Source organism: Budorcas taxicolor, chromosome 15 (genome assembly GCF_023091745.1).
Source record: "Budorcas taxicolor isolate Tak-1 chromosome 15, Takin1.1, whole genome shotgun sequence".
Classification (NCBI taxonomy): domain Eukaryota; kingdom Metazoa; phylum Chordata; class Mammalia; order Artiodactyla; family Bovidae; genus Budorcas; species Budorcas taxicolor.
The window spans coordinates 33,778,333-33,806,106 of NC_068924.1; the positions used below are offsets into that span (position 1 = coordinate 33,778,333).

Below are 27,774 nucleotides of genomic sequence, written 5' to 3' on the forward strand. Positions count from 1 at the left end.
TATTACAACGATTCCACCTATAGCTCTGCTAACCATGCCAAGGCTTTTCTATCCTCACAGATAACTATCCTGTCCTCCCAGATCTCTCTGTATGAATGATCTTCAGAAGTCTTGGGAACATGAAGTCCTGAAAACTGGATGGGTGGAAAGCCCTAGGAACCAGGGATCTCGGCTGTCAGTGCTCCTTTTTAAAAATCTCATATGTGCATGCTTCTAGGAGGACAACAGTCAACGGGAGTTAAAGCCAGTCAGCTGGGACACCATCACTGACCAGAATGAGAATCCCTTTTGCTGAGCTCTTGAGCTTGAGGCTCTGTCTCCCACTACCCACGCTCTTCGGGTGAACAGTGGCACACAAGAGCTCGAGAAACAGAGCAGAAGAAACCAGGCACAGAAGAGAGTCTCCCTTTTCATGCTTTAATCCCATACCCTGTGCTCCATGGACGGAGGGAATGGTGTCCCCAGTCCTGGCCATGCCCACAATCAGAGCAGACGAGGTTCATAACTATTCAGCCTCAGCTCCACAGAACCTCTACCAAACAACGGAGACCCTTGGGCCAAGACAGCCTACGCTTTAGTTCTTACATGAAAATGAAATCATGTAAGAAAAAGCAAACAAGGCAGACATGAAAGCCATTTACTCCTGGAAAATTCTTCAGGGTCTCAGGTCTCCCTGATGTCAGAGGGTGAGGCGGGGAGGATGAGGGTGGGGAGTCAGGAGAATAGTCTAGACGGCCTTGGTCAGCAGCAACAGCTCTTTCTTAATTTTCCCATAATTTGAGCTCAGATCTTCTCCAGTTTCCTTCATGTAAATAAAGTGAGCCTGTCCACCATGATTCTACAATCGTTAAGAGTGCCTCTGTCAGCTGATACCATTTCAAAAATCCCCTCACAAACCCATGTGATAAGGATAGGGTGGGTGGGCTTGTATATACGTGGAAATGTAAATGATTTCACCATGATTTTAATCAGGCTTTACTGAATCCCTTGGCACTCAAATGCTACATCCCACTTATGGCAGAGTAAGTGCCAGGGACAAAACCAAGAAACTGGGAGGCCCAGGCACAAGCCTTCTCACAGGAGAAACACCCACGAGGAAAGAGGCTGCTGACTGGGCCCCCCTTTCAAGCAGTGCCTGGCACCTGGTGTCGTTTTAACCTTGGAGAGGACAGCAGCCTGACAAGGCCTACATGAAGCTCCCTTCATGTTTCTGCCCATCAAATGCTACTCACACCTCTCCCCAGAGTGAAAGAAAAGTGCATGGTGAGGAAGTGAACCAGTGATAGGTTTGTACAGGTAACCTGTGGGGTGAGGCATGGTTCTCCTGCCCTGACTTCAGGGCTGTGTGCTTTAACGTTAGAGCCCAGGGAGGACGGCATCCTAAAGGCTGGTCCCTACCAACCCTGAGGATTGGTCCTGGGCCACTTCAAAGCTGAGACTGTTAAGTCATCTTCAGGATGGGGGCAAGTATAATAAGCCCAACCTCTTGTGTTTTCTACTCCCCCTGTTTCACACCTGCCAGGGGGAGGCGGGAGCATTTTAGCCAAGGAGAGGCCTCATTTCAGGCAAACTTTGGGAAGAACATCTCCTCATGGTGTGGAGGAAGGCTGAGAGGTCCTGCCAGGGGCTACTTTAGCTGCCGTAAGGTGTCATCAGACTTGGGCAGGTCAGGCAGATGCCCTAGACAAGGTCTCCTCTAGCCGACAAGAGGGCCTCACCCAGTCCCTCCCCAGGAGAGGGCCAAAGGCAGATGTCCCCGCGTGCAGCCCTGGCTAGGAGGCCTTTTGTGAATGGGTCCTCTGGTGCCTGATTAAGTGGTAGCCTCTGCTGAAGCTCTTTCCGCAGGTAGGGCACGTGAACGGCTTCTCGCCTGTGTGTGTCCGCTGGTGCCTGACGAGGTGGTCCCTCCGGCTGAAGCTCTTCCCACACTCGCTGCAGCGGCAGGGCCTCACCGAGGCGTGTCCCCGCAGGTGCTTGGCGAAGGCGGCGCTGTGGCTGAAGCAGCGCCCGCACTCGCTGCACAGGTACAGCTCCTCGGCCGCGTGCGTCTTCCGATGGGCCAGGTACCGCCTGTGGTCGCTGAAGTCCTCGCCGCACTCCCCACACAGGTAGGGCTTGCCTCCGAGGTGGATTCTTTGGTGGGTGGTGAGCACGGATTTCTGGCTGAAGCTTTTGCCACAGATGGTACAGAAGAAGGGCTTCTCTCCCGTGTGCGTCCTCTGGTGCCTGACGAGGTCGGAAGTCCAGCGGAAGTGCTTCCCGCAGTCCTCACACCTATAGGGTTTCTCCACGGGTGGGGTTCTCTCGGCCTGGACCTGAGGGGCGGCCTCACCCAGACTCCTCCGGTTTAGCGGGTATTTGTGAGGAGCGTTCATCCTGTGTACTTTTTGGTGCCTGGCGAGATGGGAACTCCGTGTGTAGCTCTTCCCACACTCCATGCATTTATAGGGCTTCTCTCCTGTGTGAGTTCTCAGGTGTCGAATGAGGTGGGAGTTACATGTGAAACTCTTTCCACACACAGGACAGTCATGATGTCTCCCTAGCAGCGGGTGGACGGGCATGGTTTCCTGAAGATTCGTTGAACTATTGACTTGAGAAATCTTTGTGCCGAATCGTCTTTCAGTAAGTCTAACGGGATCATCCTCAAAGACTATTTCCCAGTCTGGAGTTTGGTGAATTTCTGCATCTCCCGACACAGACCTGTGTGGATCCTCCAAACTCAGATCTTCTTGCTCAGGACGCTCTTCCTCATCGTCACTCCTGTCTCCTGTAGAAACAGAGAGGAGAAAGGAGGAGATTACAGACGGAAAAGGTGTGCCTTCTGCACAGTGGAGAGAGAGAGTTTTACACTGTTCTGAGAGGGCAAGACCATATAGAGAGAAACTCGTTTCTCAACTGCAGAGGCTGGAAAAAAAGAAGTAACTGGTCAACTGAGTGCCTGTTGTATGCTGAGAACTTTCTTACATGTTATCTCATGCTGGCAACAGCCTTCATGCGGACAAACATTATCATCCTCCTTTCACAAATGTGGAGGGACTTCCTTGGTGGTCTAGAGGTTAAGAATCCACCTTTAAATGCAGGGGATGTGGGTTCAATCCTTGGTTAGAAAACTAAGATCCCACATGAAGTGAGGTGACTAAACCTGTGCATCACAACTAGAGAAGTCTGTGTGCAGAACAAATGTGGAGACTGGGGATCAAGAGTTTGTGTAAAGGCTTAAAAAATGGTATAGCTGCAATTCTGAAAGTTTCCTTTTTTTCTTGTCACCATTTTGTATTACAGAGCCCTGAAACCAGTGACAGGTGTGAAGAGGGGACAAAAGACAGAATGTTTGGCTTCAGAAGGAGACAGTGGTGTTGGCTGAGCCGTTAGAAGAACCAGAGAGAGGGGCTCTCCAGAGGGCGAGGGGAACACTGGCTAGAGGAACTGCCAGCCAGGGGGTGAAGGTGGGGCAGACCCCCTATCACTCCTCACCTGTATAGGTGAAACTCAGAATTTCTGGCTCTTCAGGCTCCTGAGGCTCTGGGACCAGAGGCTCCTCTTCTCTGACGTGGGAGAGCTCATCTAGTCTGGGGATTGGAAAGGCTGCTCAAGAGAGGGAAACAGGACATCACGATTGGCTCAATAGTCCCCTGTGTCAAGAGCAGATCTTTTCTGTTCGGTAGACTGAAGAAAAATCCCATAGGCAGGCCATTCAAACCTTCTGTCCCTTTGGCTTGAGCCCCTGATGGGAACTGTGAATCTCTTCCTTTTTACCGGCAACTCAATAATCACACAACTGGCAGTGTTACTCTCTTTTCCTATATTCAAGTAAGTAGAATATTCCAAACTTTTATTGCTTGCTTCAAAACTGATATGCTTACCTATGCACACTAAACTAAAACTCACACTGAAACTATAATATTACAGCTCTATTTTCTTGTTCGAGTTTCCAACTACTTTCTAGGCATTTTCTCTTCCCTTTAATTTTGAAAACTATCATCTTCTTCAGCTGTCCTTCATGTCACCGGTGGGGTCAGCATAAGAGAAGTGTAGTATGTACAATCACAGGTCTAAGACACCCTCAGTTTCCAACAAGAGGAAGATCTTTGTGCTCAGGACACTCTAGAAACACTTGAAATTCCTTACACAGGGAGACCACGATTCCACAGTCTTCTTCCAAGACGTATTCCCCATAGAACTCTTTCTGGGTTGGATCCAGATCGCTCCACTGGTCCTGGGAGAAGCACACAGCCACATCCTTGAAAGTGACCAAGCCCTGAAACAACACAAGGATTCCATTACAATGTGATGCTTCATGAAGCCTCATATCTAATTCCTGGAATGAAGGTCATTGGTACAGGCACAGTCCATCCAAGAGACAGAGAAACTCAGACGGGACACCTGGTTCCTTTCAGGACACCTGTGTTTCATTTTCTGTTGCTGCTTCCCAAGTTTCTGCTCTTGCAACTGACCCTCTTCTTGTTCCCTCCAATCCAACCACTTTCCCTCAGCACCAGACTACACTGTTCTTCCCAAGGATATTATTTACAATATGAGAAAGGTCTTGGAAGTCATCAGTCTAATGCTATCTGTATCTCTGCAAAAATTCATCTTTTCTAGGAAGTTCTTCCTAACTGCCCTTACCTAATCATGTACCACTTATACAGTCTACCTAGCATCAACAGGAATTCCCTCTTCAGCTCTACAACCTAAAAACAAGGATGAGCTCTATTCCTTTATTCTCCAGCCACTAGCTTAGTTTCAGGGCTCCTGACCTGGTGAACTCTTCATGAATGCCATGGCCTGACTGAATGAGTCCCTAGAAGAGAACAGCAACCAAAATCAGAAATCGATTTTGCAGGCCAGTCAGTCACCCTTACAAATGACTATCAAGTTTATTTCTTAAAATAAAAAACAAATCCTCATTTGACAACTTCAAAGCTGTACCAGAGTTTTCCCAAAACAACCCCATTTTGTTAGTCCCTCGGGTCAGCGGCAAATCAAGAAGCTCTGGAGCCTGCAGATTCAACTAAGATGTTCTCAGTGAGACGCAGCTCCTTCCCTTCCAGACACGCGCAGAACTCAGAGCTTAACCTGGCAATGGACAGTGGAAGCCTGTGTCCTGTCTGACCTGTTCAGCGTACAGCTAATGCTCAATGGTTCCTCTAGTTCCCTGCGGTGCAGACGGAAATGAGGGCACACCTGTGACAGAGCAGTGAGAAGGGCAACCATCTCGGAGTTTCCAGGGTTCCTCTCTTCAGGAAGGGCTGGGTCCTGGAGCACTGGAACCTCTAAGAAGACAGGAAGGGGAGATGAGTCACGTGCAAGGCAGCCCTATAACCAGCGAAGAGCTGAGCATTCCCCATGGTCTCTGGTGGGAAGCGTGGGGTCGAGACACTGGCCTAAGAACAGTCTGAGTCACCCCGAAGCTGCCACCTATAACGTTACAGGAAAGCCAGGGGAATAACCAAGAGTTCCGCTGTCCACAGTGGCCCTGCTCTCGCGAGACTACGGCTAGTACCGCCTCCTTTCAACACCCTGAGTCCTGTGGCTTCCTCCACTCATGCTCTACCAGCCTCCAGGTCTGAGAGCAACACCCCCACCCGTCACTCAGCCATGACCCCACCCTTCCTGCGGGCTTCCCACCGCTCTCCTGTAGGGGCTGGAGCTCCGACTCCTGGCACGGGGTCTGCTCTTCTGACGCCCCCAGATCTGGGCTCTGTGTGGTCTCCTCACGGAGCTCCTCGGGGGTCAAGGTCTGTGCAGGGTCCTGCAGCTCACTAGGTGACCCGGGCTCTGCTCCTGGAGGCACTGTCTCCTCGGACAGGACTTCCTGGCCGTGAACATGGACAGTCACCTGGGAACAATTCCAACTTCCAGTCACCGCTGAGTCAGGATAAAGTCCTGGGTGTCACAGAGCTTACATCAGGAGAAGCTGCGATCAGAAAACTCCCAGGGGGGCCCAGGTAAAGAGGGGAAGTCCAGTGCCCCTGGTGTGTGCGAGAGGAAGCTCAGGTTACTGTCGCCAGAACAACTGGCGGGGCGGGGAGAGGGGCGCGGGCCATTCAGATACCGCCCTGTTTTCTTTTTTCCTTCAACCCTGCCCATCACTGGGGCTCTGAGGTGCCATCCTTCCGATCACCCTCTGCTGTTTTAGGAGGGGCCTCTCTGACTGAGGGGCTAAGAACCTCTGAGGAAGTCACAGAATTCTCCCCCCACCCCAGGAAAATGAGGTTCAATACCCAAAGGGAAAAGGAAAGCGGTATCACCCTTAGTGATGAGGCCGCAAAGACGGCCTCCCCAGGCAGGTGTTTCAAGAACCAGGAAGTCACACACACACACACACACAAACACACACACTCCACTGTCCCATGGGGCGTATGGATCTAGATGCAACCCAAGGGCAGAGCCAGTTAAGTTTACGAGGTGATTTCTGTGAGCCCTAGCCATCCTTCCAGCCGGTAGACCCCCTCCGCATCACACAGATCAGGACTCCCCCTCCTCACCCACCGCCTTGGTCTCCTGGGCTGTTTCTGCAAACCCTCCACCAGGGTCACGGCCTCCTCGCCGCTCTCGGGCCGCTGGCCCCGCACCCAGCTCTGCAGCTCTCCGGGCAGGACAGTGAGGAACTGCTCAAGCACCAGCAGCTCCAGGATCTGCTCCTTCGTCCTCCGCTCTGGCCTCAGCCACTGACGACACAGTTCTCGGAGTCGGATGAGGGCTTCCCGCGGGCTGGCTGCTTCCTGGTAGCGGAAGCGCCGGAAGTTCTGGTGCGACGTCTCAAGCACAGGGTCATCCCTCTGTGAGACAGACTCTGGCCGACAGGGGAAGTCGTCTTCCAGTTTCACCATGAGAATTCCCTCTTCTTCCCAAAGATCCTGGTCCTCCGGCTCCAAGGCAGTAGCCATTGTCTGGCTCTGAGGTGGCCTCAAACCATCGAGAGCTCACACCGTTCACCCTCTATCAGCCTGGGCGCCTCCAAGAGTTTCCTCCCAAGGGACCTGGGGTAGAGAAGTGAAGACAGACAACAGGCTAAGCATGAAGGTACGCACAGGAGTCACAGTTCTGAACTGTCTTAATCCCGTACACATAACACTGCCGAACTCAACTTCCCTTTCCCCTAATCTCTGTAACATACTCTACATAGACCTAGTTGGAATAGGGTGATCCGCGCCTGAAGGTGTGTTCTCCCATTCCTTTTCCTAGGCAAGGATCACACCTCATACAAAAACAGAAAAACTCTGCATTTCTATTTCATAAAATCTGTGAACCTTAAAGGAAAACGGTAGGAGAAAGGACACTTAAAACTGCCCGCTAAAAATGTGGTATTGATCACAACCCGTTTTACAAACACACACACATGCTGACATATACATGGGGATATATGTTCCGAGAAGTGACATCAATAGGCCTGAAATAGAGAAGACTTCATGGAGGTTCAGTGAAATGATCACACTCCGTTATCAATTTCTTCTGTAACATGGGGACTCTCAGAGATTTGAAGGGAGGACTGTATGAGGTACCAGTGAGGAAAGCCACAGAAACAGCGGCTGGCACACAGGCACCCCCTGAAGCAACCTTCCTCCTAAGATGTCTTTAATTAGGAGAACTACAGACCCTCAAACCTGAATGCAGAAAAATTCATGATTCTTACTCCCAAATCCACGCCTCTTCCTGGTATCCTGTTGGTTGAGATCATCACTTTGTTAAGTAAACACTCAACTTTATAATCTTTGGATTCAATGTTGATTCTTCCCTGTTGCTTATAGCTTATTAAACCAGTTCTGCCTCTTAAGCCTCTAAGTCTGTTTCCTCCTGCCTGGGCCCTCGCCTCTTGCCTGGACTATTGCCACGACTTCCTTATTGGGAGTCCTGTAGCACTCAGCTATGAGCAGAGTGCGACAAATTCACCAGCTGAGCTTTTGCAGAACACAGAATCACACATCATTCTTCTGGACACTCTGATTCAAGTCAGTCTAGACAACTGTATCTTTAAGAAATGCTACATACGGTTCTGATGTACACCCTGGTTGAGAAACACCTAAGGCATCTATGATTAAGATTGAGAGTCCTGGAGTCAGACAGCCAGACTGTCAGGGTTTGAATCTTCGCTCTACTGTTAATGAGGTGTGGGGCCCATGGTCAATTTTTATCCTCCTTCCCCATTTCCAGAATGGAGGTAAGGATAGAATCCGTCTAACGGGGTTATTATGAGGAGTATCTGTGAAGTGCTTAGAAGAGTGATGGTGCCCCAATGTTAACTATTATCTTTCTGAATTACAGTTACAATGGCATCACCCAACATTTTAAAACAGTAACTTTGTAAGGAAGATCAGTTCAAAAATCCTTGGCATGGCACACGAAGCCCTTCACAACCAGCCTGTTTACTATTCAGGGCTCATATGCTCCCCTTTCCTCTGTGGCACCTGCTATAATGAATGCATTGCTCACCTCCCTACAGTAGTGTCTTTACAGACCTCCAAGTCCCTAAGGATCTGTTCCTTATGTATGGACAACTCCCACCCCCGATGCTGCATGTGTGCTCTTATTTCTTCTTCATTTCCGGGATTTGCAGTTTAGGTCTTAATCAGTTTTCTGGATTATTGCAGCTGCCTCTTCATGTGAGCTACCTGTCTACAGGTTCATTACCTTTAAGTTACCATTCATTGTTACCACCAGAGTCAGTGCTCTTCACAAATCTGGTCCTGTCCCTTCCTTATTTAAGATACTCAATCACTCCTGTCTTGTAACTGAAATATGAACTTCTAAGGATTATGTATTAGGTTGACCTTCATCTTGTTACTCCTTTGCCTTCCTCTCCTTTCAAACACACATACACACACACACACACAGACTGCATGTGAAGCACACAAAAGCCCTATGCTCTTTGTCCTCTCCACATGCAGTTCTTTCAGAATCTTGACCCTTCATTAGGTTAAACTTATCTTTCAAGACATAGATAAGGCTTCATGTTTTCTGAGATGCTTTCTTTGAACCCATTCCCTGGCCCTTAAGCATGGGAATCACTGCTTCCCTGGCTATCTGAGCACATCTGTATCTCAAATCTGCCATATCACACAGCCATTGTGTATCTTTCCTGTGAAACTTCTTGAAGTAGGGAGCTATGCTATAGTCAATCTCCAATACCCGTAAGAAATCGCACAATAAATGCATCTAAATGAGTAAGTTTCCACTTTGAAGTTTCCTTCCTACATTAACAGGATGAAAGTCTTTCCTACTGTAAGTTTCTATTCTTTTATTCACCAAATCTTGTTAAATCTATGTTCTAAATCTTTTAAGTTCATCCACCTCATCTCCTCTGCCATTCCCTTAGTCAAAGCTTGATGATCCACTAACCCCTATGACCGCAGAGGCATGTGTGTGGGTTCAAATATCACCAGTGTCCTCCTGGTGGCTGTCCCCACCACTCTTCATGTGCAACATGAGGGGTTCTTCATGTCCCCATCTTTTTCTGCTTCACTGCAACTGCCCCTGGAGAAGGAAATGGCAACCCACTCCAGTGTTCTTGCCTGGAGGATCCCATGGACAGAGGAGCCTGGTGGGATACAGTCCATGGGGTCGCAGAGTCAGACACGACTGAGCAACTAAGCATACGTGCACAACTGCCCCAGGTTCACCTCAATGTCAGTAATCCACTCTTTTTAAACTTTTTGACCACACCACATGGCACGTGAAGTCTTAGTTCCGTGACCAGGGATTGAACCCATGTCCCTTGCATTGCAAGGGCAGAGTCCTAATCACTGGACCACCAGGGAAGTCCTAGCAATTCATTCTTAACAGCTATAACATCCTGTCTAATGTGCAACACTGCCCATTAACAACCAAATTATTCATTCTTAAAATCTGTATCTCAAAGCAGTTTTCATTCAGGCTCACTTCATTTTTCTATTACCTGAAAACATGTACTATGTAATTTCATGGTCTGTTCTAGAAAGTTCCATAATTAACAGATCTCCATGGGCTAATTTTCCTACATATTAAATCAGCTCTACCTCATGGTGGTTTTTCTTCATGAGCAGTTTGTAAATTCTTTTAATGCTTTTGCCCATTTTCTTTGGGAGACCTGAGAGCCCTAGGTTATAAAAGTGAGCCCTTTGAGTGAAATTTCATTTGCTTCTACCCAAGTACTAGTGGTTTCAATGATCTTAATTTCTCAGAGTATTTCCTGAATCATACTGACAGTGTGTTATTTAGGCCTAAGCCTCTGACCCAAGGCTATAAAGGCCTACACTTCCCTTGCCCTTCCGTGTGATCAGTAGACACACTTTCACAGGAGTAGCTTTTCCAGGTTCCAGGCTGGCAGATGGTTCAACTCCATATTCCTCCCCTGTCCCCCACTTTCATATCACACTGTTGGGAGTACAGGTATTAGAACCCCAAATACTAGAAGCCTTTATTTTGGTGTGAAATCTCCTTGGGCTGTGGTGGAGTCAAGAGTGACTCCCTCCTCCAGCTTTTATTTCTGGAACCTACACATTTACCTTTAGCTTTGGGGAAGCGAGGTGGATGAGTGCCAGTATCCCGAAATGGACAGGAGTCATGTCCACATCAGTTCCACCTTCAATACTTCAGTAAGGTCTGAGTCTTTTTTTTTTTTTTTTTTTAATGTGGACTGTTTTTAAAGTCTTTATTGAATTTGTTACAATATTACTTCTGTTTTATGTTTTGTGGGATCTTAGCTACCCGACCATGGTTTGAACCTGCACACCCTGCACTGGAAGGTGAAGTCTTAACCACTGGACCACAAGGAAGTCCCTGACTAAACTTCCTAACTTATAAAATCAGCCAACACCTCCACACTGTCCACAGGAAAAAATCTGAACTCCTTATAATTTGACTCTTGAGGCCCTGCAAGACCTTGCCCCTGCCCATCTTTATTCCCATGACTGCTACTCCATTGTACGTTGCTGCCTGCGTACAGCTCTCTTTTTTCTATGCTCTCACTGGGTTTTTGTTCCTGATGCTGTTGACACTCTTTGAAATACCCTTTCTACCCCCTTTACTGGTCAACTCTACTCATCCTTCAGACCTGCTTTTCCTGGACACCTTCCCTGGTCCTCCCAGACTGTTTGCACAGGAACCTAGACCCTGTATCACAGCACACACATACATCTACTTTATGTGTGGTAAGAATCGTTCACACTCCTGTTTAATTCACCACACCACGAAGCTCTGAGGACAGGGCTGGACAGCACCCAGCTCAAGGCTGTCAACATGTTCCCAGGCAAAGACCACGGTAAGTCTTTTTAAGTCTTTCTCCAGAAGGACAGATCCAGTGTCTTATCAATTTTTATTCATTCATTTGTTCAACAAACTGTGTGCTAGACAGATGGATAAATAAGGAAAAAAACACTTGTTGTTTGGATTGTGAATAAAACAGAATATTGTCAGTGGTTCCTGAAGTGAGAAAACTACAACTCATCACAAGGTTGCCCTGGGATAATCCACATATAAGTCACAAGAACTGTGTGTTTGGAAAAGAAAAACAAAGTTATTTTCCTCTGAAGATTTGAATCAACTTTAATAATCACAAAACCAGACATAAAGTAATTTAATGCAACTACAACAATGATTGATGCTTTCAAAGTGTGGTGAGAGTCCCTTGGATAGCAAAGAGATCAAACTCGTCAGTCCTTAAGGAAATCAACTCGAATATTCATTGGAAGGGCTGATGTTGACACTTCAATCTTTGGTCACCTGATGCGAAGAGCCACCTCACTGGAAAAGACCCTTGATGCTGGGAAAGAATGAAGGTAAAAGGAGAAGAGGGTGGCAGAGGATGAGATGGTTAGATAGAATCACCAACTCAATGGACATGAGTTTGAGCAAACTCTGGGAGATAGTGAAGGACAGGGAAGCCTGGCGTACTGCAGTCCATGGGGTCACAAAGAGTTGGACACAACTCACCAACTGAACAATGATGATTTACCAGGACAATGCCCTCCCACATCTGCAAGGCAGTGGAAGAAGATGGTATTGATACACAGGGTCTCCAGCTTAATGAAGGGATTTGTATTATTAATGTCTTAAAAGTCCAAGAACTTCCCCAGCAAAGCCGGCCAGGAACTCTCACTGTTTTCATGAAGCACAGTCCACAAGATTCCCTATTACAGTGTCTATGTGCTACAACAGAGGGTGCTGCTCTTACAGGGTTTTGCTTTCCCCAAAAAGAGGATATAATAGCACCACATAAAACCTGATTTATTTGCTTGTTTTGTATTTATTTTGGCAGACTAAGAAGATGAGGTGGAGGCAAAAGGTCAGCAACAGCGGGGACTTCCCTGGTGGTCCAGTAGCTAAGAGTCTTCTCTCCGAATGCAGAGGGCCTGGGTTCGATCCCTGGTGGGGGAACTAGATCTCACATGCCACAACTAAAGATACTGCATGCTGCAACAAAGATCAAAGATCCTGTGTGTCACAACTAAGAGCTGGCACAGCCAAATGTGTGAATAAATATTTTTTAAAAATCAGCCAACAGCAGAATAAGGGGAGGCAGAGCTGTCCTTGTTGGGGTAGGAGATGGGAAGGGAGGAGGTGGGCAGTGCTGTGGGAAGAGTACCAGATTCAGTATCCAGAGATGTATGTCCAGGCCCACATCCCTATGAACCTGGAGTTTTCTGAGACAATGGACACGAGTCCTTGTAAAGGATGAAACTCTCTGCAGACAACCACGCCCCTAATACACAGGATTCACTGAGGTCTGTGAGAGCTTACAAACTAGTGTGCTGTGCAAATGTTACACGTCAGTACTAGAGTCAGAAAATGGACATTGTATTTTATTCTGCCCTTTACAGGATGGGCTACCCTGCAAGTCTGCCTAGGAATTCGTTGCCTTTGCTGTTCTAATGCCTCCCCTCAGTGTCTGTCCTTGGAATGGCTCTAGAGTGATAGCTAAAAACCCAAAACCAGGATGCTATAGAGAGATCTTGAGGCCAGGCCAAAAAAAGTGAAAAAGACCTGGTTTCAGAAGGCTTGAACATGATGTCTGCAGAGACACTTCATGAGCCTTGGCCTGGGCAGGCCACATGACCTAGTCTCTTCAGTGTTTCTAAGATGTCTGGGGCAAGCCTGGGGAGGAGAGGTGGCGAGGCAAGACATTTCTCCGGTCTTTGGTCCAGCTGTCTCTGTTCCTGAGTGAGTCCCATGCTAGTGAGCTTCCCAGGTGGCTCAGTTGGGATAGAATCCACCTGCTAATGCAGGAGACTCAAGAGACACAGGTTCAATCCCTGAGTCGGGAAGATCCCCTGGAGGAGGGAATGGCAACCCACTCTAGTATTCTTACTTGGAGAATCCCATAGACAGAGGAGCCAGGCTACAGTCCATGAGGTAGCCAAGAGTCAGACACGACCGAGCACACATGCACACATGCACACACACGCACGCGCGCCAGTGAAGGCCCTAACTCAATCCTACTGACAAGAACAGAACACTACAGGCTGTGAAAAGATACCTGGGTCTCTAGCTTAAAACGTGACTACTATGTGGGTGGTCTACAGTCCTACAGCATCTAACCTAAAGACTGATAGGATCTTCTGGATCTATTTACTGGCAAATAATCTTCAGAAGACAGTGATCAGAGGTTCAAATGATGATATTCAGCTGATACTTAAATCCCTCCCAGTCTCCCTTCTCTGAATGACGCAGGCCCAGAGCCTGGAGATGTGAATGTCTGTTCCCTGGGGCTAACCAGACCTGGCAACTGCTCCTCCTGCTGTTCTAGAAATCAGCCAATAAAGATTGTTCACTGCCCTTTACTACTCCTGCACTGTTCTTTAAAACTAAAGATTACCCACTAAGATCCTCCTACTGGAAAGATTCTTCCACTTTACTGTTAGTTATTCTTATGCTAATATCTAACCACACTCTACATATAATGGTTAGGGGCTCTGGAGCCTTAGTCTGGACCCTTCTCCTCATTTATTAGCCAGGGGATACTCCTTAAACCTCAGTCCAAATTGCAGAATGTGGCCAACACTTCACACCTCACATAGTTGTTTAAAGGATAAATGAAGTAACACACTGAACTGCTCAGCACAGAGCTTGGTATATGGCAGATGCTCCATATATTCTGTTCTCTTTCCTTCAAATTACTTTAAATTCTTTTGGGAAGAAGGCAAGATTTAAATGATAAGCAAAAGTCCTTTCAGTTCAGTTCAGTCGCTCAGTCGTGTCTGACTCTTTGCGACCCCATGAATCGCAGCACGCCAGGCCTCCCTGTCCATCACCATCTCCCGGGGTTCACTCAGATTCACGTCCATCGAGTCCGTGATGCCATCCAGCCATCTCATCCTCGGTCGTCCCCTTCTCCTCCTGCCCCCAATCCCTCTCAGCATCAGAGTCTTTTCCAATGAGTCAACTCTTCACATGAGGTGGCCAAAGCACTGGAGTTTCAGCTTTAGCATCAGTCCTTCTAAAGAAATCCCAGGGTTGATCTCCTTCAGAATGGACTGGTTGGATCTCCTTGCAGTCCAAGGGACTCTCAAAAGTCTTCTTCAACACCACAGTTCAAAAGCATCCATTCTTCGGTGCTCAGCCTTCTTCACAGTCCAACTCACATCCATACATGACCACTGGAAAAACCATAGCCTTGACTAGACAGACCTTAGTCGGCAAAGTAATGTCTCTGCTTTTGAATATACTATCTAGGTTGGTCATAACTTTTCTTCCAAGGAGTAAGCGTCTTTTAATTTCATGGCTGCAGTCACCATCTGCAGTGATTTTGGAGCCCAAAAAAATAAAGTCTGACACTGTTTCCACTGTTTCCCCATCTATTTCCCATGAAGTGATGGGACCGGATGCCATGATCTTAGTTTTCTGAATGTTGAGCTTTAAGCCAACTTTTTTGCTCTCCTCTTTCACTTTCATTAAGAGGCTTTTTAGCTCCTCTTCACTTTCTGCCATAAGGGTGGTGTCATCTGTATATCTGAGGTTATTGATATTTCTCCCGGCAATCTTGATTCCAGCTTGTGTTTATTTCATCATAATTCCAAGAAAAAAAATTTAAATGCACAGATTTAAAATCTTGGTCTGTTTACTATTACATCTAAAGTACAGTGTCTAGGGAGTTTTCTGGGCTTCCCCGGTGTCTCAGACAGTAAAGAATCTGCCTGTGATGCAGGAGACCCAGGTTTGAATCCTGGCTCTGGAAGATCCCTGGAGAAGGAAAATGGCTACCCACTCCAGTATTCTTACCTGGAGAATTCTATGGACAGAGGAGCCTGGCAGGCTACGGTCCCTGAGGTTGCAGAGTTGGACATGACTGAGTGACTAATACAAGGGAGTTCCCTGGCAGTCCAGTGGTTAGTCCATTGTTCTCACTGCCATGGTGCAGGTTCAATCCCTGGTCAGGGAAGCAAGATCCTGCAAGCCACTCAGTGCAGCCAGAAAAAGAAAAAATAAAGTGTTAAACCAAGACAAGAGTCCTTGAAAGCACTTACAAGCAAAGACTAAACAAGGTCCCTGGGACACAGACAGGATGAAAACTTAAAGATAGGTTCTCCCGCCTAAGACCACGTTAGCAACGCTTCTACTTAAATCACAGTTCTGTCCCCTCCCTTGAACAGGAAGAGGCAACCTGAGGCAAATCCAGCGTGTACAGGCATACCCTGTTTTACTGCATTTCATCTTTATTATGCTTCAGAGATAATGTGGTTGTTTGTTTGTTTCATTTTACAAAGAAAAGGTTTGTGGCAACCCTGCATGGAGCAAGCCATTTTTCCACCAGCATTAGCTCACTTGATGTAATTACACTTTGATAATCCTTGCAATATTTCAAACTTAATTATTTTTATATTTGTTATGGTGATCTGATTAGTGATCCTTGATGTTACTACTGCAATTGTTTTGGAGTGCCACAAACTGCACTCATATAAGATAGCAAACAATCAATAAATGTGTACTTTCTGACTGCTCCACTGACCAGCTGTTCCCCCATCTCTCTCTTGTCCTATTCCCTTAGACACAATAATATTGAAATTAAGAAAATTAATAACCCTACAGTGAGTGGGCCCTAAGTGTTCAAGTGACAGGAAGAGTCACATGTCTCTTGCTTCAAATAAAAAATGAGAAATGATTAAACTTGATGAGGAGGGCACATTTCAAGGCTTCATCCAGAGTATGGCCCTGCTGCTGCTGCTGCTAAGTCGCGTCAGTCGTGTCCGACTGTGTGTGACCCCACAGACAGAAGCCCACCAGGCTCCTCTGTCCCTGGGATTCTCCAGGCAAGAACACTAGAGTGGGTTGCCATTTCCTTCTCCAATGCATGAAAGTGAAAAGTGAAAGTGAAGTCGCTCAGTTGTGTCGGACTCTTAGTGACCCCATGGACTGTAGCCTGCCAGGCTCCTCCACCCATGGGATTTCCCAGGCAAGAGTACTGGAATGGGGTGCCACTGCCTTCTCCGAGAGTATGGACCTAGCCCTCTTCAATTCTCTGAAGGCCAAGAGAGTTAAGGCAGCTGCAAAAGAAAAGTCTGAAGCTAGGAGATGTTAGTTCATGAGGTTTAAGGAAAGAAGTCATCTCCATAAACATAAAGTGTAAGGAGAAGCTACAAGTACTGATGAAGAAGCTACAACAAGTTATCCAGCTCTAGCTAAGAAAATTAATGAAGGTGGTTGCACTAAACAGCACATTTTCAATGTAAACAAAACAGCCTTTTACTAGAAGAAGTTGCCATCTGGAACTTTCATAGCTACAGCGTGTATATTCAGTCATGTCTGACTCTTTGCAACCCCATAGACTGTAGCCCACGAATCTCCCCCGTCTATGGGACTGTCCAGCCAAGAATACTGGAGTGGGCTGCCGTTTGCTACTCCAGGGGATCTTTCCAACCCAGGGACTGAACCCACATCTCTTCCGTTTCCTGCATTGGCAGGCGGACTCTCTACCACTGCACCACTGGGAAGCCCTCATAGCTAGAGAGAAGTCAATAATTGGCTTCAAAGCATCAAAGGGCAGGCTGACTCTCTTGTTAAGGGTTAATGCAGCTGGTGACTTTCAGTTTAAGCCACTGCTCATTTACTATTCTGAAAATCCTACGGCCCTTAAGAATTATGTTAAATCAACTCAGCCTGTGCCCTATAAACGGAACAACAAAGCCTGGATGACACCACATCCATCACAACATGGTTTGTTGAGTATCTTAAACTCACTGATGAAACCTACTTCTAAGGGTAAAAAAGACTTCTTTCAAAATATTACTTCTCATTGACAATGCACCGGGTCACCCAAGAGCTTTGATGATGTACAGATTAATGTTGTTTTCATGCCTGCTCACACAACCACCATCCCATAGCCCATGGATGAAAGACTAATTTCGACCCTCAAGTCTTATTATTTAATAGCAAGAGAACTAGAATCAGAAATGGAGCCTGAAGATGTGACTGAATGCTATAATCTCATGATAAAAACTTCATGAATAAGAAACCTCTTCTTATGGAAGCAAGTGTTTTCCTGGGATGGAATCCACTCCTGGGAAGGTGCTATGAAAACTGTTGCAATGACAACTAAGGATTTAGAATTTATACAGCTTAGTTGATAAAGCAGTGGCAGGGTTTGAGAGAAATGACTTCAATTTCGAAAGAAGTTCTACTGTGGGTAAAATGCTATCAAACAGCACTGTCTGCCACAGAGAAACTGTTTATGAAAGGAAGTCAACTGATGCAGTAAACTTCACTGTTGTCTTATTTTAAGAAACTGCCACAGACACCTCAACCTTCAGCCAACAGCAGCCTGATCAGTCACGAGCCATCAATATCAAGGCAAGACCCTCCATCAGCTAAATAATTATCATTTGCTGAAGAGTCAGATGATCGTTAGCATCTTTTTTTTTTAGCAATAAAGCCTTTTAATATTAAGGTATATACATTTTTTTAGACACAATGCTATTGCATACTATTGCATACAATTGATTACAGTACAGTGGAAACAGAATTTCTTGGGAAACCAAAAAAATTGATGTTTTTTTACTGTGGGATCTCCTTTATTGCAGCCATCTGGAGCTGAACCTGTATACCCAAGACTGCCTCTGCAAACCTAATCCAGAAGGTAAAAGAAATGAAAGGGAAAAACTTCACAGACTTCTTGCCTTCTAACACATCATGATCAGTGTGCTTCAAACCATGTTTAAAAACTATATAAGACAGTCTTGCCATTTAATTTTTTCTGGCTTCATTAGACTCAACATATAAAGACATAAATATCTCCTGCCCCCAAATTTTGTAGCCTTTTGTGGTTAGGATCAAGGTCTAAAAACGTAATTGAGAGTAAATATAAACATGAAAACTGTAAATAAAGCTATAATAATCGCAATAATTCACTTTAGTTTTAATTAAAGTGTTTCCTCGGAGAAGGTGATGGCACCCTACTCTAGTACTCTTGCCTGGAAAATCCCATGGGTGGAGGAGCCTGGTCGGCTGCAGTCCATGGGGTCGCGAAGAGTCAGACACAACTGAGCGACTTCACTTTCATTTTTCACTTTCATGCACTGGAGAAGGAAATGGCAACCCACTCCAGTGTTCTTGCCTGGAGAATCCCAGGGACGGGGGAGCCTGGTGGGCTGCCGTCTATGGGGTCGCACAGAGTCAGACACGACTGAAGCGACTTAGCAGCAGCAGCAGCAGCAACAGCAAAGTGTTTCCTTTAGGTAGTCAAAGCTATGGTTTTTCCAGTAGTCATGTATGGATATGAGAACTGGACTATAAAGAAAGCTGAGCGCCAAAGAACTGATGCTTTTGAACTCTGGTGTTGAAGACTCTTTGAGAGTCCCTTGGACTGCGAGGAGATCCAACCAGTCCATCCTAAAGAAAATCAGTCCTCAATATTCACTGAAAGGACAGATGCTGAAGCTGAAACTCCAATACTCTGGCCACCTGATGCAAAGAACTGACTCATTTGAAAAGACCCTGATGCTGGTAACGATTGAAGGGAGGAGAAGGGGATGACAGAAGATTAAATGGTTGGAGGGCATCACCGACTCAAAGGACATGAGTTTAAGCAAGCTCTGGGAGTTGGTGATGTACAGGGAAGCCTGAGGGTGCTGCAGTCCATGGGGTCACAGAGTCGGACACGACTGAGCAACTGAACTGAACTGATAGGTATGTCCACAGGCCCAGGAGGCACTCCTGTCCCACAGAAGACAGTTCTGCCTTCAGAGGTAGACAACCTGTGTTCTTCCTCCTGGAAATTATCATCTGGGACAAGTCACATCAACTCATCCTGAAAATGGGGATGATTTTCTACCTAAAGGTACAGAGCTGGATCATTTTGAGAAACTATCCAGCTTTTTGATGGTAACAGAGGAGGAGCTTTGAGGGGTACAAGGATATGTGGCCTCTTTATTGAGTACTTGAGCCATAATTTATTAGCTTAGCCTGAAGATACTGAGAGGAATTTACTCAAGAGTTGAGAAGGGCCAGAGACCAAATACAGGTTGTGAGTCCAGAATTAAACATCCTGCCACAATGAGCCTAGTGGTTAACCTCCAACATGAAGCTAGGCTTTTTAACCTTGCAGGTTTTTACTCAGTGGTTAATAGCCTGAATAAAGCGGGCCAATCTATATGCCTCAGTTTAAAACTGAACATCAAAAACTAATCTGAAGTAGGAAAAAGGTGACCACCCAACCTGACACCCATCCTGATGAGGGCAGCAGCTTTTATGCGGCAGCCAACAAGAGTTAAACTAGCCAAATGCATTTAATTCACTACAATGAATATGGTCAATGTCAATCACATAGAGGAACCATTATTTAATGAGAAAAAAAAAGGATAATATATTTTGTAAACACAGTCTGACCTGAGGTGTAAATATGGATAATTCAGAATAGTTAATTCAAAAGTCATTCACTATGTTTTCAGTTTCTAATTAATATTCTGTCAAGATACTCCCTGCTCTGTATCTAGATGCCTTCCTCCTGGCTTTGCTCCCCTCCATATGATGAGATGATGAAGGACGGGACCCATGCCTGCTGGACGAGAAGAATCAGAGTGGTACCAGGTTTCCACTGCAGACTACGTGACGGCCCTAAAGTAGAAGTAATCACAGGATGCCATTCTTGTGCTGTTTAGTGTCTGTCTCCCACTGTGAGCCCCATCCCTGAAGGCAAGGGCCTTCTTATATATTTTGATATTTCCAGTTCTTAATGCTTTGGTAAACACTTGATTAAAAAAGATGCTCAATAAAAAGTGTGATGCATTCAGTTAAGTGGCTCACTTCTCTTCCTCCAACTTGAATATTCAGTTGTAGTTCAGAATCAGTGGGTACCAGGGCTTCTGGGGACTGTTACAGGAATTTGACATAAGCATTTATTTCAATCCCCTGCGGAGAATCAGGTGGCATAGTCATATACGACTTTGTTACAAAGAATTAGTGGAGAGAAATTTCTTCAAGAGAGGAGAAAGGCAAGGGATGAAGTTCATTCAGCCCAGAAATATCTACTGAACATCAATTGTGTTTCCCACACAATTCAAGGTGCTGGGCAAAGAAAGAGGAAAAAAAGCACAGGCCTTGATCTGAAAGAATTTAATGTAGTTAAAAAAACAGCAGGGACTTCAATATACTAGGAACTCACAGCAAAACTTGAGAATATGGCTATAAGCTATATGATCAAAATTAAAGCTCCTATTAAGAGAATTAAGAAAATCAAGGGGAAAACTCAGTATTTCACCATCAATTCAGCTTAAGATAATGTTGCACTTGGCTGCAAAGAAGGACATTTTCTTAATTTTACAAATGAAAGAACTCAGACCTAAGTAGTTATATTACCCACACAAGATCGTGTTACTAGTTTCAAGCAGAGAGGTGCTCACACACAGCTCTTTTGATGCTCAAACCACTGGGACGTGTGAAGAAGTTTGGCCAAAGGCAGTGGTTCTCATTCTGAGAAAGCCAGATCAGCAGCGCCAGCACCAGAGGACTTGTTAGAAATGCAAATGATCAAGACCCAGCTCTGACTTACAGACAGTCTCTCTGGGGGTGGCTCCAGTAACCTGTGGGCCTTCCAGGGGATGCCGATACTTGGTAAGTCTGAGGACCAGTACCAAAAGCAAAGGAAGGAAATCTAAGATACGACTTTTCCAGTGCTGCCCAAACGTAAAGGCAGAAAAGTGTCTAGGACCATTATATGTTTTACGCCTCTGCCAAATAATTGGAAAAATAATGTTGTAAACCTGTAACTTACCTCATCTGTATAGTTTATAATGCTCAAGAGTCCCTCATTTAGTAGTAAACCTTGATATGCCCTTGAAATGACTGTCTACTGACATATATTATATACAGAGAGAGTGCAAAAGTGGTACAGCAGAAGAAAAGGGGAAAGACTAGGAATCCCAGGTGTTTGGTCCTAGGAAGAAAAGTTCCCATCCTCCCTTCACCCCTGGCAACCTTCTTACACGGGAAGGTAAAAGCACAAAGTTACCCAAGAAAAATGCCTGCAATCCCTAACAGCTCCCCTGTCATGTATCTCCCACTAACAAGCCTCCCATGGCTGCTTCACACTTCCTAAGTGGCTTTCTGGCTCAAGGCCCATAGAGCAGCTTGGAAGAGAAGTTGGAGGGATGAGCGACTCCACTAGCTTTCCTTGTGGCTTCTGAGTGAGGCTACCCTGGGTGTCACCAGCAGAATGTGGACAGACAAAAAGCAACAGTTGTAAGTCTAGCCTCTAAGTAGACCCTGGATGTGCTAAGATGTGGGAGCACCCCAGGATCAAGGCAGGCAGGGTTATCAAAGTGACCAGGAGAAAAGAACATCCGTGTCCAGAAAAATTAAAACCTGGCTGACAACTTTCCGAGAAAACGAAGCAAATCCATGGCAGACAAACTAACAAACTTTTAGTGAAACCAGACAAAAAGCCGGGCCCGGATACTCCCACTGAGGGTAGCGATGGTGTCGAGAAGTGCCAAAACTAGCTGCTAGGGGTTGAGGAAGGGACGTTGCAAGTTGCAAGTGAAGACAGCAGTCGCTAGCTTGAAAGAAGATTCAGATCGGTCACGGTGAGCTGAAAAGGCACAGACCAGATGGTCTCCAAAGCCTCCGATGATCACGGGTAATAAAATCACGGGTGAGTGTATCTGCGTGTGTTGCAGCGGAGTTAGTGGTTGGCAAGTGATGGGACTCGCCAGGACAGGGAGCCTTCGGGAGGTCTGCTCTAACCAGGTGAGAAGCGGGGTGAGAAAACACCGAGCCGCCGGAGAAAACAGTTCAGGCCGCCGGAACTGAAGGGGCCTCGACCACTCCTCCCTCGGTTTCAGGGGGAAGGGGGGCCGCTGGCGCGGAAGCAACGGGAGGTACGAACTAACTGCGTTTCTGCAGGCCTCAGGAGGGGGCGGAGGGCGGTGGCTGCAGAAAAGAAGCATGGATCGCCATCCACATCCCCGGAGGCTCTAGCTTCGGCCTCCAAGACACACGGGGACCACCACGCCTCGGCCCCCTCCACGCACTGCCGCCACCCCTTCCCCAGGACAGGACGATTCCCCCGGGGCTCCAGGGGGGCGGGGTCTCCGACCCCTCCCCCTCCTCGCCGCTTAGCCCCGCTCAGCCCGCTCCGGCCCGGCCCGGCCCAGCCCCCAGCACTCACGGCTCCAACAGCTCCGGCGGCTCCTCCCCTGCCCCGGCTTCTCCCCCACCCACTCCCGGCAGAGGCAGCGCCGCCGGATCCGAGCCGCGCGGGGCCCGGCGGGTCGGAACACGTGGGGCTTTTGCGCCCGGAACCGGAAACTGCCCTTCGCTCCGCCCCCTCGCCGCCCTGGGGCCTTTCTAGGCTCTGGGAGGATTGCTTGTTTCTCTGTGCCCCCTCGTTCTAGGAGGCCTCTTGTTCACCGGGACGCGAATCCGAGTCAAAGGCTTCAGATAGATCGCTCTGTCCAGCTCTCCTGCCCCGCTCTGCAGGGGGACGGGCTATGGGGTTGTGGGGGGAGTGCATTTACACTCGTGCCCTTGCAGCGGGGGGGCGGGGGGGGACTCTTTTTTCTTTTTTCTGTTTCAGCTGTTTTGTTCGTTTTAATTTTGATACCTATATCTTTACCTGTTTTTCTTGGTCCCCTCCCCCCCTTTCTTTGCATTATCAGGGAAGCATGGTAGAAAAGAGCAGTTTGGGGGTTGACTACTGCCTCTTGTAGCTGCCATCAGTTGTAGGGATTCGGACAAATCCACCTCTGAACCTCAGTGTCCATCTTCTTTAATGGGCCAAATAATACTGTTACTGTAAGGGCTAAATAATATCTTGCATGTGAACTGATTGGAGCTTAGTAGAAGCTTGCTGGTCTGCTGCTTAGTGGCTTCAGTCTTGCCCAGCTCTTTACTACCCCCGAGAACTGTAGCCCTCAAGGCTCCTCTGTCAATGGAATTTTCCAGGCAAGAATACTGGAGTGGGTTTCAGTTTCCTACTCCTTTTCTGTGTATGCACATGTATGTGTGTGTTCGTGTTGGAGTCATCAGTTTGCCATTTTCTCCTAGTGGTGGGGCCAGTGTGAGGAAAGCAGGAGAGACTCCCGTCCTGAAACCTGTCATCCATCTTAAAGCAAGATGTAAACTGGGCCTGAACCCTGCCCAAGAGTGAGCAAACCATTGCCAATGAAAATCATATCTCCTGGAGACTTCCCTTCCTACAGATGGCAAACGCATATTATAGTTCAGGTCAGGCTGCCCCTCTTAGATTAACCATGAAAACATCCCGCCTTGATGTAAAATCATTGTCCCCCCTACCCCCCTCACACATAGGGTTTAACCTTAATTGTTTATTCTCCTAGCACCTACTGTAAAACTCAGTCATATACAGCAAAGAGGTTGCTAACATGTAACCAGTCCTGTGGGGGCCAGGGGGCGTGGTATAAAACTGGGCCTCTCAGAAACATCAGGGTCCTTGTTGGGAGCTGATCCCCCTTGGACCTGCTGGCGTAATAAACTGTACTCCACTGTCTTGAGTGTCCTCTGAGGTGTGTTTTGTGACTCTGGATTCCACAACATTAGCAAGGGGTCTTGGACATCTGTTCATAGTACATATATTTCATCCTTATTCCTTCTGTCTTTCTGCATGACATTCCACAGTCTGAATAGCCATTCGCCTAGTAATAATATATGTTGTTTATAATTGTTATCATGGACAGTGTTGTGTCAGTCTGAGTGTGGGTTGGAAAGGAATTTCCGGACACAGAGTGTTTCAGAAAGGGGTAAGTTTATTAAGAGCAGGGAGCAAAGATAATGCGGTCCCAACATATGCAGCGGGCGGACCTCATGACCAACCAGAGAGAGCCAATGCTTTTCGTGGACTAGTAGCCAGTATTTATAGTTTCAACACGAAGAAAATCCTGCTGGGAGGGTGGTATTAGGTGATTGGTTAGGGTGGGTATTTTTGCCTAATACAAAATACCAGGGGCCAGGAAGCTGCCTGGTAGGGATCCGGGGTCTTTTGGCAACGGTTGCTATGGGGCTCATTCAATTCCAAAGATAACCTTGGTGCTGGGCCCTGCATCTGTGGCCTCAGTCTGGGACTCCCAGACAACACTGTAACAAACATACTCTATGTGCATTTATGCAACAATGTCACTAGCATTCTCACAAATGCTGAGAAATGTATACACTTAATAGCTGTGTATGAGAATCTTTCCTTCCATATCCATGTGGTTACTTTATGTTGCCAAATTTGTATATTTTGATCCATCTGTTGGATAAAAGTGACATCTCCTTGTTTTACTTTTCTGTAATTAATATTGTTAAAAAGCAAGAAGCCCCAAATAGGGTCATTTGCTCCCCAGGATAGCAAACCAAGACTTAATCAAAGCTTCAACCGTTCCCAGAAATGTGACCTTTAAAACAGTCAGTCTGAAATTACTTCATCAACACTAGTGAGGTCATCTGCATGATAAAGATCCTGCAGTACCTTCCCTTCAAAGAAGGCAGCCCGGTCCGAAAGAATCCTTTTTCCTTTGTTTGCTCATACAGTTCATACAATCTATATATATCTTCCTATATACTTAAAAGCAGAGACATTACTTTGCCGACTAAGGTCCATCTGGTCAAGGCTATGGTTTTTCCAGTGGTCATGTATGGATGTGAGAGTTGGACTGTGAAGAAGGCTGAGCACCAAAGAATTGATGCTTTTGAACTGTGGTGTTGGAGAAGACTTTTTAGAGTCCCTTGGACTGCAAGGAGATCCAACCAATCCATTCTGAAGGAGATCAGCCCTGGGATTTCTTTGGAAGGACTGATGCTAAAGCTGAAACTCCAGTACTTTGGCCACCTCATGCGAAGAGTTGACTCATTGGAAAAGACTCTGATGCTGGGAGGGATTGGGGGCAGGAGGAGAAGGGGACGACCGAGGATGAGATGGCTGGATGGCATCACGGACTCGAGGGACGTGAGTCTGAGTGAACTCCGGGAGATGGTGATGGACAGGGAGGCCTGGCGTGCTGCAATTCATGGGGTCGCAAAGAGTTGGACACGACTGAGCGACTGAACTGAAATGAACTGACTGATATATATATATCTATACTTTTTTTTTAACATTCTCTTTTAAAAGCAGATTTCTTTTTTTTTTTTTTAATAATTCTATTTCCTTACAGATACTATTTCCTTACAGATGCAAACCCTAAAGATACTATCAGAAAATTAAACAGAGTTAATCATGAATTTAGTAAAGTCACAGGATACAAAATCAATACACAAAAATCACTTGCATTCCTATATATATGTGCAGACAGGGATGCCTGGTGTGCTGCGATTCATGGGGTCGCAAAGAGTCGGACACGACTGAGCGACTGAACTGAACTGAACTGATATACTTAAAATCATCTCTGGGTTACTTATAACATATAATAGGACGTAAATATTTGGCAAATAGCTATACGTACAATGTAAACACTATGAAAATAGATACTTGGGTGCAGCAAATTCAAGTTTTGCTTTTCGGAAGTTTCTGGATTTTTTTTTTTTTTTTTGCCATGTAGCATGTGGGATATTAGTTTCTTGACCAGGGATTGAAACCACACCCCTTGCTTTGGAAGCACGGAGTCTTAGACACTGGACCACCAGGGAAGTCCCATCTGGAATTTTTTTCTGGATATTTTAAATCTGTGTTGGTTAAGTTCTTAGATACAAAAAACACAGATATAGAAGGCCAACTGCATGCTCCGAAAAACAATAAAGGAAACTTTGGGCCAACTCAGTACTTGCCCCAGGCCCCAGTTAGTGATTGCTTTTTTTCAAAGTTTCAAAGGGGCAGTGAGGGCCTTGTTCCTCTGCTGGTTTACCTGGTAACTAATGAATCCACCTGACGTCATTTCCCCCCATCCCCCTCCTGCCTTGGGAATGAAGACTGCCACCATGTCCTGCTCACTGGGCCTATACTTGGAGGGGTGTTCCTCCAGCAACTGGCTTCAGATGTGTAAGATCCTCCATCCATTAAACTGTTGATGTCTCTGTTGTTAACTCCAGGCTCTTTCTTTGTTCTTAAAGCTGGGCAAGTGCAGGCCTTATAGACCTGTGGGGTGCAGCCCAACACTGAGTTAGATCTAGGATAAGGAGAAGTTTTTCACAAATAATGTAGCTAAAGGCAAAGGAGAAAAGGAAAGATATACCCATTTGAATGCAGATTTCCAAAGAATAGCAAGGAGAGAGAAAACCTTCCTCAGTGATCAATGCAAAGAAATAGAGGAAAACAATAGAATGGGAAAGACTAGAGATCACGTCAAGAAAATTCTAGATACCAAGGGAACATTTCATGCAAAGATGGGCTCAATAAAGGACAGAAATGATATGGATGTAACAGGAGCAGAAAATATTAAGAAGAGGTGGCAAGAATACACAGAAGAACTGTACAAAAAAGATCGTAATGACCCAGATAACCAAAACGGTGTGATCACTCACCTAGAACCAGACATCCTGTAATGAGAAGTCAAGTGGGCCTTAGGAAGCATCACTACCAACAAAGCTAGTGGAGGTGATGGAATTCCAGTGCGCTTTTTTAAATACTGAAAGATGATGCTGTGAAAGTGTTGCACTCAATATGCCAGCAAATTTGGAAAACTCAGTAGTGGCCACAGGACTGGAAAAGGTCAGTTTTCATTTCAATCCCAAAGAAAGGAAATGCCAAAGAATGTTCAAACTACTACACAATTGCACTCGTTTCACACAGTAGCAAACTAATGCTCAAAATTCTCCAAGCCAGGCTTCAACAGTACATGAACCATGAATTTCTAGATGTTCAAGCTGGATTTGGAAAAGGCAGAGGAACCAGAGATCAAATTGCCAACATCTGTTGGATCATCAAAAAAGCAAGAGAGTTCCAGAAAAACATCTACTTCTGCTTTATTGACTATGCCAAAGCCTTTGACTGTGTGGATCACAACAAACTGTGGAAAATTCTTAAAGAAATGGAAATATCAGACCACTTGACCTGTCTTCTGTCTCAAGAAGTAACAGTTTACCTGTCTCAAGAAACAACAGTTAGAACTGGACATGGAACAACCAACTGGTTCCAAATTGGGAAAATAGTACATCAAGGCTGTATATTGTCACCCTGCTTATTTAACTTATGTACAGAGTATATCATGTGAAATGCTGGGCTGGATGAAGAAAAAGCTGGAATCAAGATTGCCAGGAGAAATATCAATAACCTCAGATACACAGATGATACCACCCTTATGGCAGAAGGTGTAAGATGAACTAAAGAGCCTCTTGATGAAAGAGGAGAATGAAAAAGCTGGCTTAAAACTCAATATTCAAAAAACTAAGATCATGGCATCTGGTCCCATCACTTCATGGCAAATAGATGGGGAAACA

At 46.2% G+C, this 27,774-nt stretch overlaps 1 protein-coding gene across 1 annotated transcript; it reads right to left on the reverse strand.

The window, feature by feature from the left end:
• ZNF202 (zinc finger protein 202) lies at positions 1–22,600 on the reverse strand. The gene is made up of 7 exons (XM_052652664.1): positions 22,574–22,600; positions 6,489–6,983; positions 5,629–5,839; positions 5,185–5,273; positions 4,129–4,258; positions 3,475–3,585; positions 1–2,767 (listed from the first exon to the last, which is right to left on the reverse strand). The coding sequence occupies exons 2-7, from the start codon at positions 6,888–6,890 to the stop codon at positions 1,773–1,775; spliced, it is 1,938 nt and encodes a 645-aa protein (XP_052508624.1). The 5' UTR covers positions 6,891–6,983; positions 22,574–22,600; the 3' UTR covers positions 1–1,772.
• Positions 22,601–27,774: the final 5,174 nt, after the last annotated feature.